The sequence below is a fragment of the Talpa occidentalis genome, unplaced genomic scaffold (assembly GCF_014898055.3).
Source record: "Talpa occidentalis isolate TD23 unplaced genomic scaffold, MPIMG_talOcc4v2.1 talOcc4.5, whole genome shotgun sequence".
In the NCBI taxonomy this organism is placed as follows: Eukaryota; Metazoa; Chordata; class Mammalia; order Eulipotyphla; family Talpidae; genus Talpa; species Talpa occidentalis.
Window position 1 is genome coordinate 42,275,001 of NW_023604861.1, and position 14,213 is coordinate 42,289,213.

The window sequence follows — 14,213 nt, forward strand, 5'->3', positions numbered from 1 at the left end:
CTCTGTTGGAATTCCAAATCAGGGGACACAATTTAAACGGATTTCCTCTGAACCACAGTAACTACTGAAAAAAAAAAAAAAAAAAATACTGCAAAACTACTCCATCTAGTGGCCTCCCAATTTGCTGTGGAGTATGTTTCAATGTTTATAAAATCAAGATTTTTAGAAACAAATCTCTACTAGTTGTTTTTCCTAGTGCCAATCACACAGCATTGTACCTCACAGACCAGGAATAAGAGGGAATCTTTTTTGGAGGGTTAGGGGGAAGAGTAGACCATGGAGGGCAAAGTGATATTTTGGCAGTTTATAAGTGGAACACCTTAAAATGTTTAAACAAATACTGAGAGCACCTCTGTGAAGACAAAAGAACAAAAGCAAAAATTGTGTTTTCTTTAAAGATAAAGGAGCAATACACCAAGCAAATCTTTTGCGCTTTCTTCCAGTTCTAAAATTATTACACATGGAAAGCTTTGACAAGAGTTTCCAGCATAGCAGTTACACAAAGGCTCTATTGCTCCAGCATGTCAAAGAAGACAGTGACTTCCTCAGAAAGACTGTAGCACTCACAATATAAAATTCAAGATATAAAGATTATTCTGCCACACCAGTGTGAAATGTACTCTTTTTAGAGTTCAAATAACATTTTTTGTAAAAGTTGAGAATGCTGAGAATGACAGACCTTTGAAAAGGAAATACATATTTATAGTAAGCTTTTAAAATACTGCTAGAATGTTACTATATTTTTAAGAAATATAGCAAATATGCCAAAAGAAATGTATCCCATACTTACTATAAAGTACATATAAAAGAACAACACACAAACACTTCAGAATATGTTAAAAAGCAAGAACTTAAAAGACAAGATATGCAAGAACCTTGGATTACTTCAGCAAATAATCTCAGAACATTTATAATAAGGCAATGTGGCAGGTACAAATAAACTTCATCTACAATTGTCATCCTTCCCCAACTTCCTCATTGTCTTTTAAAGTATCTCTAAATTTCACATATCGGTAACCTCACTTACTTACTACATTGATTTTGCCCACTCCTCCTCCAAGGCATTCTGTCCACTGTCAGTCATACCTTCAGCCCACCCTCAGAAACCAGACCTAGACTCTCCTCTCTGAGCCCTCCACTCTACACTAATAAGCATAGTCAACACTTGCTCAAGTCTATCCTTTATTAAAAAAACAGAGTTGCTTCCAAGTATCACTTGCAGCTTGAAATTCGATAAACTTTAAACCTTACCATCAAGCACTACTAACTGCCTGTTCTCCCCTCAGTAGTTGGCATGAAGATTCAAACCAACTACTGAGGAGCAGCAACAGAGAGCATATGCCTGATGGTAATGTGAGGCAGCAACAGCAGCCCTAGGGTTCCTTCTACTTGGGAAAAATGGGTCTTTTTGTGTTAAACCACAGCAGGAAGGCTGCTGTTCCATTTACGGGAACATGATCCTAAGTGACACAAGCACCACTGCACCCTACCCATATTTTGATTTAAAAACTCACCTCAAAAAAGCTTGCCAGTTTTTTATAAGGTTAAACATACACTTAAATGATTTCATTCCTGGGTATTGGCCCAAGTCAATAAAAACCCATATTCCAAACAAAAAATTGTACAGCAACGTTTATGAAAGCTTTATCTGTAATCACTAAATATCCTAAATGTCTCTCTAATGGGAAATAGATAAACACACTGTGGAATACACATATAATGGAATAGAATAATAACAATAGAAAGGAAGGAACTACTGCACATGCAACAACAAAAATGAATCTCAAATGTTAAATCAAAGAGTCCAGCTCAAAAGTCACGTATGCTATGATTTCATTTATATGATGCTCTGGAAAGACACAATTTTAGACAGAAAACAAATCAATAATGGCCAAGGGTTAGAAGTAGAGGAGAAGGTGACCAAAAAGGCACAAGGCAATATTTTAGGGGATGGGACACTGTTTTATATCCTGGTGGTAATGGTCACCATAAAACTATGTTTGTCAAACTACCATTAAAATGTATGTACATATAATGTATCTTATATAAATAGGGAGTCTCACAAAATGAATCAAAGGCCCTAATATCCAAAGACTCCAAGTACTTCTTGATCAGACATCCCCATGTGGCAAAAATCAATCCTTCAGTTGCCTGCAGTCTCAGGCCATCTCATGTATTTATCTTATGTCTCATATTACAGTATGAGTCTTAAAAACAAGTCTTTTTTTAATGACTTTGGCTACATGTAATAAAATCTTTGCCTTTTCAAATAATGAGTGTTTACCTCTAGTTTTCAAGTTAAAATATTGTCAAGAAATTATTCAAAGATATCTTAACATTAACAAATTCAGAGGTTGCTGAGAATTCTCTATACCAACTGAAAACCAACTAGCCTTCTCCCAGGAGCTTTATATAAATATATGCTAACTAAGATAGTTTGCCATCTTCAAGTGTTAATTAATAATTATTAAGTTTTTCTAACCAGTGGAATTTTTTTCATTTAAATCATTCCTTGCACAAAACCACTAGAGGGCAGAGTTTACATTCATACAGGGAGAGCTGCAGAAGGTAATGCTTCCAAATCAGATCAGCTTGGTTTTCACTTGGTGAATATCTGTCCTAGATGGTAAGAGTTTAATGTTTAAAACCATAGCAGTTTAAGTACTACTAATTATATTACAGATTTCCAACCATAGTTATTAATCAGATAAACACATATTTGCCCAGTTTTTAAAAATAAGAGTTAAAAACATGAATTGAAAATGTCAGAAAATTTCTCTACCACAACTGCCAGTTTATTTTTATTATGCACTCATAACAAAAACATTTTCAAACTTCATTTACATATACCAACACTTATTAAGCATCCTTTCTATCTACTGCGCCATGTGATAAATAACTATATAAAAGATAATTCTTACATTTCTAATGTTTGTGATTGACTGATTTTTCATTTTTAAAAGGGCAGGTTTATTAGGAAAAAGAGACACCTCCATAGAAATAGGCAGTCTTGGGACAAGATCTGCATGTGATTTATTTTTTTTTCAATGACACATATGCAAAAAGTTCATCAACAGGACTATATAGTAAAGGACATACAGAAGCAGAAGAAATGGTGTGTTAGAAGGGTAATATATTCCTCTAGGCAGATGAAGAAAATTATCCCCAAAGCAGCAGGATTTCCACTGGGCTAAAGCTAAAGCAATGAGCAAAACTTGTAGATGGAGAGGGTAAAGATTTTTCTATAAGCTGCACATGAGCCAAACAGGCTGAAAAGTGGGGGAAAAACAAAACAAAACAAAATCCAAGTGTTTGGATAGAATCCATAATAAGTGTGGCTGGGATAAAGACCTCCTAGAAGCAAGTAATATGTGACTAATCAGAAAATATTGTTAATCCCATAGTATAGAATCCCAACTGCCAGTTGCAAGGAGTACTGTTTTCATTGGCATTTTAGCTGGGTAAAATAAAATCAGTTTAACAAAGAAATTTTATTCTACACAGTCAGCTATATAAGAAATACCTCTCTATCAAACATCTAATTTTTCACAACAAAAGAACAAATGCAAATAAAAACACCTAAATTTGTCATTAGTCAAGTCAGTTCCTTAAACATGATATGTAACTATTCACTTGCAGAGTACATTTCAACAGTGTGGTTCTTTTGAAGAACACTTAGCAACTAAGCCAGAACTGAGATTTTGCCAGATGGGTACAAAGAAGGGTGATGGAATAAGGGAGCTGAGATACTGAGAGGCTGAAGTGGTTTAAACTGGGTGGGAAAATAAAAACAAAAAGCAGATGACAGAATGTAAAGGAATTTAGGACTGGGAGGACTCAACTAGTTAGTCCAAGAACAGACAGAAGAGACGGTGACAAGCATATGGAATGGAAGTTACGATCAAAGACAGTATGCCCAAATTTAAAATTTCTGTGGCAGAAAGTTCAGAAGATAAGGTCCAGGGTGTAAAAGTAAAAAGTTAAATAAATACAAACAAAGGTTAAGGATACTGGAAAACTGAATCTAAGGTACTAAATGAACCATTATAAGCTGTGAGTCTCAAAAAGGGAATGCAATGTATACGCACTTCTGTTGGAGTATCTAATATGCCAAAGACAGGATGGCAAAGGCAATTGCAACCTGGCTTGCTAATCATTGGGGAGAGTATTAGAACTGCTATAGACAGATGGCAAGAAACTTAAAGAAGGGTGAAGGAGCAATTATCTGAAATCTGCACCAAGGAGGCCTTCTATGACACCTAATCAAATAGTCACTTTTTGTTCTTGTTTTACTTGAACTTTTCATAGCAATCTGCACTGGTTACCACAACTTCTTTCTTGAAATTCTCCATCTACTTCTATGGCATGTCCTATTCTTAGTTTCCTTCTATCTCTCTGGCTCCTACTGTTAAGCTATCTTTTCTTTTCACTCTACCCTCTCTGATAAATGTCCTCTACAGTCAAGGTTTTATGATCTAATGTACCTACCTACATTCTAGTCCCCAATGCTCATGTAATATCTTCAAATAGATATCTCAAAACCTCCTCATACTCATTAATGTCAAAAGTCAGCATCTCCAAGCCCTCTTTCAATATTCCTGTCTCAGCAGCAGTCACCATACTTTTCACAGAGGTACTCAAACCCAGAACTTGGAATTCTCCTTTAAGCCTCTTTTCTCTGCAACTTCATTAACTATGTAACCGCTAAATAGTGCCCATTTTTCTCTCCTAGATGTTCAACCTAATTCTGTTTCCACCACTGTCAGCTTTTAAAAGCTTCTATCATATCATGCCTTGGACAAGCCAATCTGTCTGGACACTAGTTCCTGCCTCTCTTCATCTCTTCCTAGTTAGGTCTGAGCTCAGTTCAAATCTTCCTTTGAACTGGAAGGAATACCCAGCTCCTCCAGGCCAGGTCCTTCCTCTTAGAAGTTGATCAGGGAAGAGAAGAAGATAATGGCAAAGTGAAACAAATACACACATAGCACAGAGTTGTTGAAGTTGGCTACCAATAACAATAATTCCAATTTTCTCAGTTTATAAAATGATTTAATTCGTACAACTGCTAGAGACATAACCAAAATTAGCTAATCAGGAGCTCATACTTTACCAGCTGTCTCAAATGAACTAAAAACTTGGGTGATCCAACAACTAAGTTTACCTATCAACTACGTAGTTGCTTTATAATCATTGCTAACTAGTAAAATCATTGTCATTCTCCTCGAGAGCATTAAAAACTTTTGAAAGGAGCTAGCACCAGTGAGTTATACTAACTTCGATCTGATCAAAGCCAGGGCTAAGTAGTAGAGGCAACAATCTAGTGTCTCAGCAGTTAAGCCATTTCCATTCCAACTAGCAGGCTACAGTCCTCAATAGTGTCACTGTCAGCTCTTCAAAAACTAAGACTCAAACAGAAAATGAACTCTTGCTTGATTATTGCTCTATGTAAAATAGTAACAAAAAGATACAACCAACAGATAAAAATAAACCTCAAAAAACTAGGAGTGGAGTTATAAGGACAAAAACTTGGCTTTGTAAAGAAGTCACCTAGAGAAGAGGAGCTTCATGTGCAGGGCTTTGAATTATTCACTAAGTTAAATCACTTCATGGTTCTAACTTCACTGGACTTCTAAGTTTAATGCTGCAATTAGCTATGGTTCCCTTATCAATGCCAAGACTGGGTCTTCCCACACTATTTACAATAACTTAATTAACAAATATTCATTCTTCACATACTAAATTGCAGGCATTGTGCAAAGTACAGTAGGATCAAAGATGTCTAAGACTAGGGTCAATTATAAAATGATGAAACAAATGCTAGTGTGGTTGTATTAATAAGCTATACATTCATGTCTATGGTAGCATCTGGCGCTTTGGGCTAGGTTGGGTCACAGATTGGCAGCCCATCCATACACCTACTTTAGAATATAAATTAACTGTGTAACTCTGTCATTAAGCAAAACTTAGTTCAGCTAACATTTTTTTTCTTTGCAATCTGTTCCTCAAAGAAGGAAGCAATGTGTAGATTTACAGACTGGCACTTGGCAGTACTGAGACTTGTGACAGACTGGCACTCTGGCAGTACTGAGACAGGAAACAAAAAGTAAGAAAATAACAAATTTGGTAACATTTAACACAGGTCTTTACAAGATAAGTAAGATTCTACCAAGGATAAGAAAGGACATTATAATATATCCTGCTCCCAGATTCCTTCATTTATTAGTCAAAGATGTTACTAAAATTCTTTAAATTCACCGAGCCCATATTAACTGGTAGCTAGATCCTAGGTGCTTAAAAATTAAATTCTTCTGATTGTCTCTTCACTCTCATCCAATTCTCTACATAGTACTTAAAACAGATGTTTATAAACACATTTATTGAATTCTATATATTTTTAGTTTGCTTTAAATCTTTAGGTTCATGTTACTTTCCCTCAAAATTACCTCTCAAGTCTTAAAGAACAGTAATTAACTTTTGCATCGAACAGCATAATAATGTATGAAACTGAAAACTTAAGCTAATCTGAATGAAGTACAAATTTTATCCTGCTGGACAAAAAGAGTTTTAAGTATCTTTAAAATGTCAGTCCTTTACATGTCTATATAACGTTGGGGTTACATTTTATTCTTCCTTATATGTGTATGCTCCACTCCATCAAGCCTCCTGTGCCAGTGCCCTATCATTTCTTTTCCCTGTCTGTCTTCCTCCCCCAATTCCCTCTCGTAACCAATATATTTTTCATTTTTCACTAAGTCTAAGATTTGTTTCGCTGTACTTTGCCAGTATTTATTTTTTGGTTACTTATATTCCACAGATAAATGAAACTATCTGGTATCTGTCTTTCACTTTGACTTCATTTAGCATAATCACCTTAAGGTCCATCCATTTTGTACCAAAAGGCACTATTTCATCTTTCTAAACAACAGAGTAGTAGTCCACTGAGTATATATCCTACAATTTTTTTATCTAGCCATCTGTCGATGGACACTTAGGTTGATTCCATGGCCTTATCACTCTGAATGTGCCTGATCTTGTCAGCTAAACAGGGTTGGAGCCTGGTTAGTACTGGGAGGTAAAACTCCTATGTTTTATAATTTCAGAAACACAGTATTTGATTTTAAAGTACATTATGACCATTCTAATAGTTCTGTCTTAGTCTCCTGCTTCAGGATAAGGTATCCTAGTCCTTTCTGTGAAGACCATAAAATAGTGTCCTAGTGAGGTATTCTTTAAGAATATTCAAGCTAGGGCCTCCCCTGGTGGCACAGCGGTTGAGCGCTGGGCTGCGAAGCTGCCCGCAGCCTCTGCAGCGCCAGTTCGATCCCCGGCTGCCGGCGAGGGTCCAACATGGCATGACAGACCTCTCCTGCCGCACCCGCTGCTCCCCTCAGCAGTGTATTTCATCACTCTGCCTGTTCTGTTCCCTGCTCTGGCTCTAATAAATCCTCTCACCCTCCTGTGCTTCCGACTGTACCCAGTGCTTGTATAAATAAATAAATAAATAAATAAATAAATCTTTAGAAAAGAAACAATGGCAATAAAAGGTGAAAGAGTAAACATAGTTTAGGAAAAAAAGAATATTCAAGCTGGACATATACTAGATTTTCTTGCCTAAGAAATTACTAAAGTCACAAGTCCATAGTCAGTCTCAAATTTCTTACACTTTGCTTATAGAAACAATTTCCAGTCTTTCTATAGTACATGGGAAACACTACATATATTGCCCTTACTATACTCTGCCTAGGATATTGCAGTCATTCAACAAATTTTTGATGAAAAAAAAATCAAATAAACATAGCAAAGTATTATACTTTTTTTTTAAAAAAACAGCGTATACACCTTATAGCTTCTGCCACTGAATATTTAAAATAGGTGGCATGTAGTGGCTCTTCCTCACAGAGTAAATAAAGTACAGCCCCATTTTGATAAGTGTTATTATGAAGAGATGTTATTAGGTCTTCCAAAAACTACACTCATTTATAGTCTCATACAGTATTGCTTATAGTCCTGTTCCCTAATACCAACATTGTAAGGGAATTCAGTGAATCAATACTACACAATAAAAATGAATGTTTATCTTTAAACCATCAAGTAACAATATTCTCAAACTCACTATATACCAAATCTGAACAGCAACAAAATCAGGACCAGTTATTTTCAATTGAATATTTGCAACAATGTACAAAATCAAATTTCCTTTTTTAAATTATTCATTGGGGCCAGAAAGGTCATGATTTTGAAGTACTCAGCCTTAAAGTTAAGAAAATTATTTTACTAGTTCTGAATCTTTTACTCACTTTCTTCTTTCTTCCCTCCACCTTGCAATCTCCTCTGGAGTGTCTAACTTGATCTTCTTCATACCAGGAGCATGCATCTAGGAAGAAAATGCCTGTTGAACTTCAGGAAGCACATTTATGCTTCTGACATTCTCAAGTATTATGAGGGATAATGAAAACTTTGCACTGACCATTAAATTTACTAGCAGAGACAATTCTAAAACTACAAGTGCATGGATTATATATAACCTTACTATAATTTTTCCTTTAAAGAAAAATAGTAATAATTTCTTGGTTATTTAGATTAGAACAATTAATAAGGAGTAAAAAGGTGACATAATTCTGATTATGAATTAGATGTTACTCATTTTCTGAACTGACATTAAATACTCAAAAATGACCTACCAACCAAAATTGAAGGAGGCAGCTAAAGAAATAATACACAGTGATTTTAAGCAGCATAGTATAATAAAACAGTATAAAATTTAGAATCAGTAACTCAAGTACAAGAATCAATTCTGAGGTCATGGTCAAATCACTGTTTTATCTGTTGAACAAAGCCAATATTGGCTTTGTTGAGCGCCGCACTGTGAAGCTATCCACAGTCTCTGCAGCACAGGTTCGATCCTGGCCGGCCACCAAGAATCCCACAGGGCAACGCAGACCTCTTCTGTCTCACCCGCTGCTTCCCTCAGCAGTGCATTTTGTCAGTCTGCCTATTCTGTTCCCTGCCTCTGTCTCCAGTGAATCCTCTCTCCCTCCCACGCATCTGGCCTGTACCCCAGTTCTTGTATAAAAATAAGTAAATATTTTTTAAAAAAATAAACAAAGCCAATATTACTTACTTCACATAGTGGCTTGTAAGGATAAAATGGAATAAGAGATACAGAAAGTCTTAACAAAGTACTCCAAGAATGTTACTTATTATTAGTCTATATGAATCAATGAAATAAAAACAGCATGTATCCAAAAAACACTTAAGAACTTACATTTCTCCAATGAAACTGGACAATCTTCTCATGTGCACTAAAAGAACAATCTACTTCAGGACACTGTTAAGAAAAAGACTATTTTAGACTACTCAATGTTTTTCATATTAAATTTACCCTACTACTACGTAAGAGACATATTCTGGTCACATTACATAGCCTTCTCATCAATGTGGTGTTACCACTACGGATGTGAATAGTGATGTCAATAGCAAAACAAGTATATCTTCAAAACAGAGTTGCTTTTAAGAAGGAATAACATTCTTGAAGTATACAGTATAACAATACATATCATTTACTTCTCTACTTGAAAGAATGCATGACATCAGCAATATTGTAAAATATTCTTAATTCCTAAAGTTGAGGGGCATGCCTATAAAATGACAAAGAACATTTCCAAACTAAGAATATTCTAATTAAAATTTTCTTTAAAAATCATTTAATACAGTTCAGGCCACCCTCAGAGGTTGAATGGACATGGCAAATTATAGCCTGGTTAAAGGATCAAGAGCAGCCTTAAAGGGGAAAGAATTCAGTAGGTGCACAGAGCAAATGGAGAAGAAGTCAGTCCTCTCAGAAGCCAAGACAACACACACATACAAACAACTGACAGATGGCCCTTCTCCTCTGCTACATTGCCTCTTCCTGAAGCAGTGGGCTCTACACTCTCAATCTGCAAACCCCAGGGTCACTGTCCTAATTCGTTAAGTTATTATAACAACATTTCTATGAAAATTATAAACTATTAAGGATAAAAGGTTCAGAATTTCTACCAAATATATCCATTCTGCTAAACAAATTTAACAATCAAAGAAACCTACTTTCGTATGTTCAGACATGTGTTTATCATACTTTTCTTGATTTTTAAAACCACGATCACAGGTATCACAAAAACAGTGAAAAACAGGCTCCTTTCTTCTCTGCAAACAAAAAACAAAGATGCATTAGGCTTTTGGCAAAAAGTCTTTACTCAATAATAAAAATATAATTATACTTCCAGTAATAGATTCTTTGATTTTTCACATCACTCTTAAATGTAGAAGAAACTTCAGAATACATTTTTTAAAGAAAGGGTAATTCTTTTTATTTTAAGCAAATATATTAGGAAAAGACATACATGATAAAAGAATGTTTAAATCTGAATAGTGCTAACAGAAACTGAGTATATTTCAAACTGGTAACTAATTTACATTCAATATAGCATTATGTCAAAATGAACAAAAAATGAAAGGTAAAAAATAGTTCTTCATCTTTCAGGAAAAACAATTATGTCTCTCTCTTTTTTAAACCATAAAGAAGAAAAAAAAATCATTAACGTAAAGATTAGTAACTTTTTGTACCCAATATGCTGTTTACGCTTAAACATAAAACAAAGCAGAGCATTACAATAACCAGACAATGAGGAAATAATTTCCAATAATTTAATGTTTGGATGGTGTTAATATATATAGTAAATTTGCTCGATATTTTGTTAACATTACCGATATGGTTTTTAATGCCAAAATGAAGAAGAGTAGTTTTATGCTGCAGACATTACTCAATTCATTCTAAACAAATGACATGTATACTTTAAAATCTGAAAGACTATAGATTTGTAAGCAACATCGAAATAAAAGAAATGTATTTCAACATTTGATTTCTAAAGTATAATAACGAAGAATTGTTCTTCACTTTAAAAAAAGACAATTTATTCCATGCCTCTGCTCCAACCTCCCAATCTGCTAATTTTACACATGCACACACAGACACACACACATACACACATGCACAGAGCACTTCATCAAGGCTTGAGAGCATTTATATTTACCTATAGTCATATTTCCTAAATGCATTTCTCCTGATGCTATAGTGAAATGGATTCAATGTTTTCTTTTTCTACAATTTCTCCATTTATTTCTCAAAAAGATCACATCTGAAGTTTTTACTCACAGCTAAGACCCTTAAAGATCTCATTATAGCAAGGTTCCTTGGTGGTGATAATGGATGTAAAACACGAAGGCGGTTATAAAAACATAGATACAAAACTGTGCCATTAGACTAAAGTGTCACATTCAAAAACATTTTTATATATACCTTTTTTTTCTGTTTTCTACTGGGAGGGAAGTTGTTATCAGTGAACTGTGCATCATATTTTCGTGGAAAATAAGGATGTTTCACTAAAAAAATAAAAAGACCAATAAATACGTGCAGTTATATAATTGTTTAAAAATTTATCTGCTAGAGCACTCTCCAAATACTTGAGTAAAAATAGTGATAAAGTATTCCAAGATGATTAGGAGTTCAAACAAATTAATAAAGATTAAGAATAGTTTGTCAAATAAATACTTTACAAATTAATGCTTATTAGTGAAATTACACTGTAGGCATCTATGTCAAGGAATGGACAAGCTAACCTGATAAAATTTGTTGTAGCTATTTCAAACATTAGAAATGTAAATCATAAAATCCCTAATACATCTCTTTCAGCATCAGTTTTACACCAGAAAAACAGAAATCTGTGAAACACGTTTTCTCCCAAATTCCTTTCCTTTTTTATTGCCACAACAGAAGTCTGAAATCCTGATCTTTCACCTAGATTACTGTGCCAACTTCCAGGCTGTCTGCCAGTTTCTAAACTCTCTTCCAACAGATCCTGCACAGTGACACTCCAAAATTCCTCCAATCACAACCCTGCTCAAAAATTTTCCTGGAGTCCTTCAGTGAAATCCCAGTTTATTTTCTCACCCTACTCGTCCCAAAACACCCTACAGAATGTTTCAGTCACACCAGAATACTGCAATCTTCAGAACGCATACTCTCCCTAAGACGTATCTCTTTCCAAATCCTAAACACCTCCCAAGACACTTTCCAAAAGCTTTCCCCAATTTCCTCCCCACTCTGAAATCACATTTTACATGCCTCTATCCTCTGTCATACTGTACTGTGATTTATATATGAGAAATCACCTGACCTGGGACTGTTTCATGCACATTCATAGTCCCAGCATTTGGCACACAGTAAACACTGATTTGAATTTAATTTAATGCAAAATGAATCTTATGCAAAGTTGGAGAATTCTGTTACTTCAGTTATAACCTATACGCTGATGACACCACATTTACAGCTCCAGGCACCAACCTCTCCTGAAAGTACAAACTAATAGCTAACAGCCTATTCAATAACTCCACTTGAAACAAACATATTCCAAACTCAATTCCTGGTTTATTTTCCAAATCGGCTCTAATCACATACTTCCAAATGTTTGGCAAAAAAAAATTTGTTATTCCTGTCTCTTCTTCACCTCACACCCCACATATGTTATCATTCAGCAAATCATGCTGGCGCTAATGTAGCTTCAAAATATATTTAGAATCCAATCACTCACCATCTCCTGAGTTTCACCCTAGTCCAAATTCCAGTATCTATTACTTGGATAACTGCAATAGCTTTTTAAATAGTCTCCCTGCTACTCTATTCCAATCAGTACCCACATTATTCTTTTCAAAGCACAAATCAAATCATGTCACTCCCCTGCACGACCTATATCATAACAGTGAAAGTCAAAGTCTCGCAGTCTACAAAGTGCTAAAATAGTTGCCTTTCCCCCAAACTTCTACAATTCTACCTAGGGTTCAGTGCTCTCTAGCACACTGGTTTCCATTCTTGTCTTCCATTATGTGCTGCTTCAGGTCTTTATGCTTGTAGTTCCTTCTGCCTATATTCCTATCACCTTAGATGCATACATGGCTCTGATCTACCTCCCTGAAATCTTTGCTCAAATGTCAACTTCCTTATGACTGACATTTAAAACTGCAATAACTGTTGTTCTTTTTTAAAATTCTCCATAGCAGGGGCCTCCCTGGTGGTGCAAGGGGTTAAGCACCGCACTATGAAGCAATCTGCAGCCTCTGCAGCACGAGTTTGATCCCCTGGCCGGCCAGGGAGCAACTCACATGGCGCAGCAGACCTCTCCTGACTGGCCCGCTGCTCCCCTCAGCAGTGTATTTCAGTCAGTCTGCCTGTTCTGTTCCCCACTCTGTCTCTGGTGAATCCTCTCTTCTCCCTCCACCCCCCCTTCATCTCTGGCCTGTACCCCAGCTCTTGTATGCATAAATAAATAAATCTTAAAAAAAAAAAAAAACCTACTACTCCATAGCACCACTCATTGCCTTCCAATACACACTGTTTCACTTCGCTTATGGTCTGTCTTTCTACACCAGATATCAAGTTCCATTAAACTATGGATGTCTGTATGTTTTGTTCTCTGATATATTCTCAGTCCCTGGCACTCAGTTGGAACTCGATAAATAACTACTAAACTGAATTGATCACGCTACAAAACATTAATGACCAGTCTCCAAGAATGCAGGGTAGACTCAGCAAAACATTAATGACCAGTCTCCAAGAGCGCAGGGTAGACTCAGCAGCGGCGATAAATGGGAGAGAGAAGAACAGAAGGTACAAAAAGGTGGTACAGAGAAAATAACCTACCTGGAGTGTTATGCGACTTCTGATGCTGAGGGAAAACACCAGGAGACTGTCCCCAGTACCATGAGGTGGAAGCCTGGAAATTCCAGGCAGGTTGGCCATTGAGTTGATGCTGAGAGTCAACGGGAGACTGGGCGTCAAAGGGGGGCTGCGCACCGGGAAGAATCTGGGTATCGAAGGGGGGCGGCGCCTCGGGGACAGCCTGGGCCTTCTTGGGGGGCTGAGCCTGGGAAGCGTGTGGCCCGGCTGCAGGAGGCAACGACGAAGGCGGTGGTGGTGGCGGCAGCATTGCCCAGAGCATCCAGTTGTCCGACGGCGGGGCAGTGTCGCTCGGAGGTCCCAACGCGGGGGGCAGCTCTGCGGCGGGAAACCATGCCGGGGAAGTCACGAAGCCTCCAGCCGGCTCAGCCATGCCACCCGCCAGCTTAGGATCCTACCATGCGACTGTGGAACACACGTTAGGCGTCACTTCCGGTACGCG

General features: G+C 36.7%; 1 protein-coding gene across 1 annotated transcript in view; it reads right to left on the bottom strand.

Moving 5' to 3' along the window:
• NUFIP1 (nuclear FMR1 interacting protein 1) overlaps nucleotides 1-14,163 on the bottom strand; it is a 46,925-nt gene extending 32,762 nt beyond the window's left edge. The window contains exons 1-5 of the mRNA XM_037526992.2: nucleotides 13,736-14,163; nucleotides 11,339-11,421; nucleotides 10,087-10,185; nucleotides 9,266-9,328; nucleotides 8,298-8,374 (exon numbers count right to left, since the gene is read on the bottom strand). Coding sequence (XP_037382889.1) covers nucleotides 8,298-8,374; nucleotides 9,266-9,328; nucleotides 10,087-10,185; nucleotides 11,339-11,421; nucleotides 13,736-14,144 — 731 coding nt within the window. The 5' untranslated portion in view covers nucleotides 14,145-14,163. The remainder of the gene's footprint in view (nucleotides 1-8,297; nucleotides 8,375-9,265; nucleotides 9,329-10,086; nucleotides 10,186-11,338; nucleotides 11,422-13,735) is intronic.
• Between the last annotated feature and the right edge of the window lie 50 nt (nucleotides 14,164-14,213).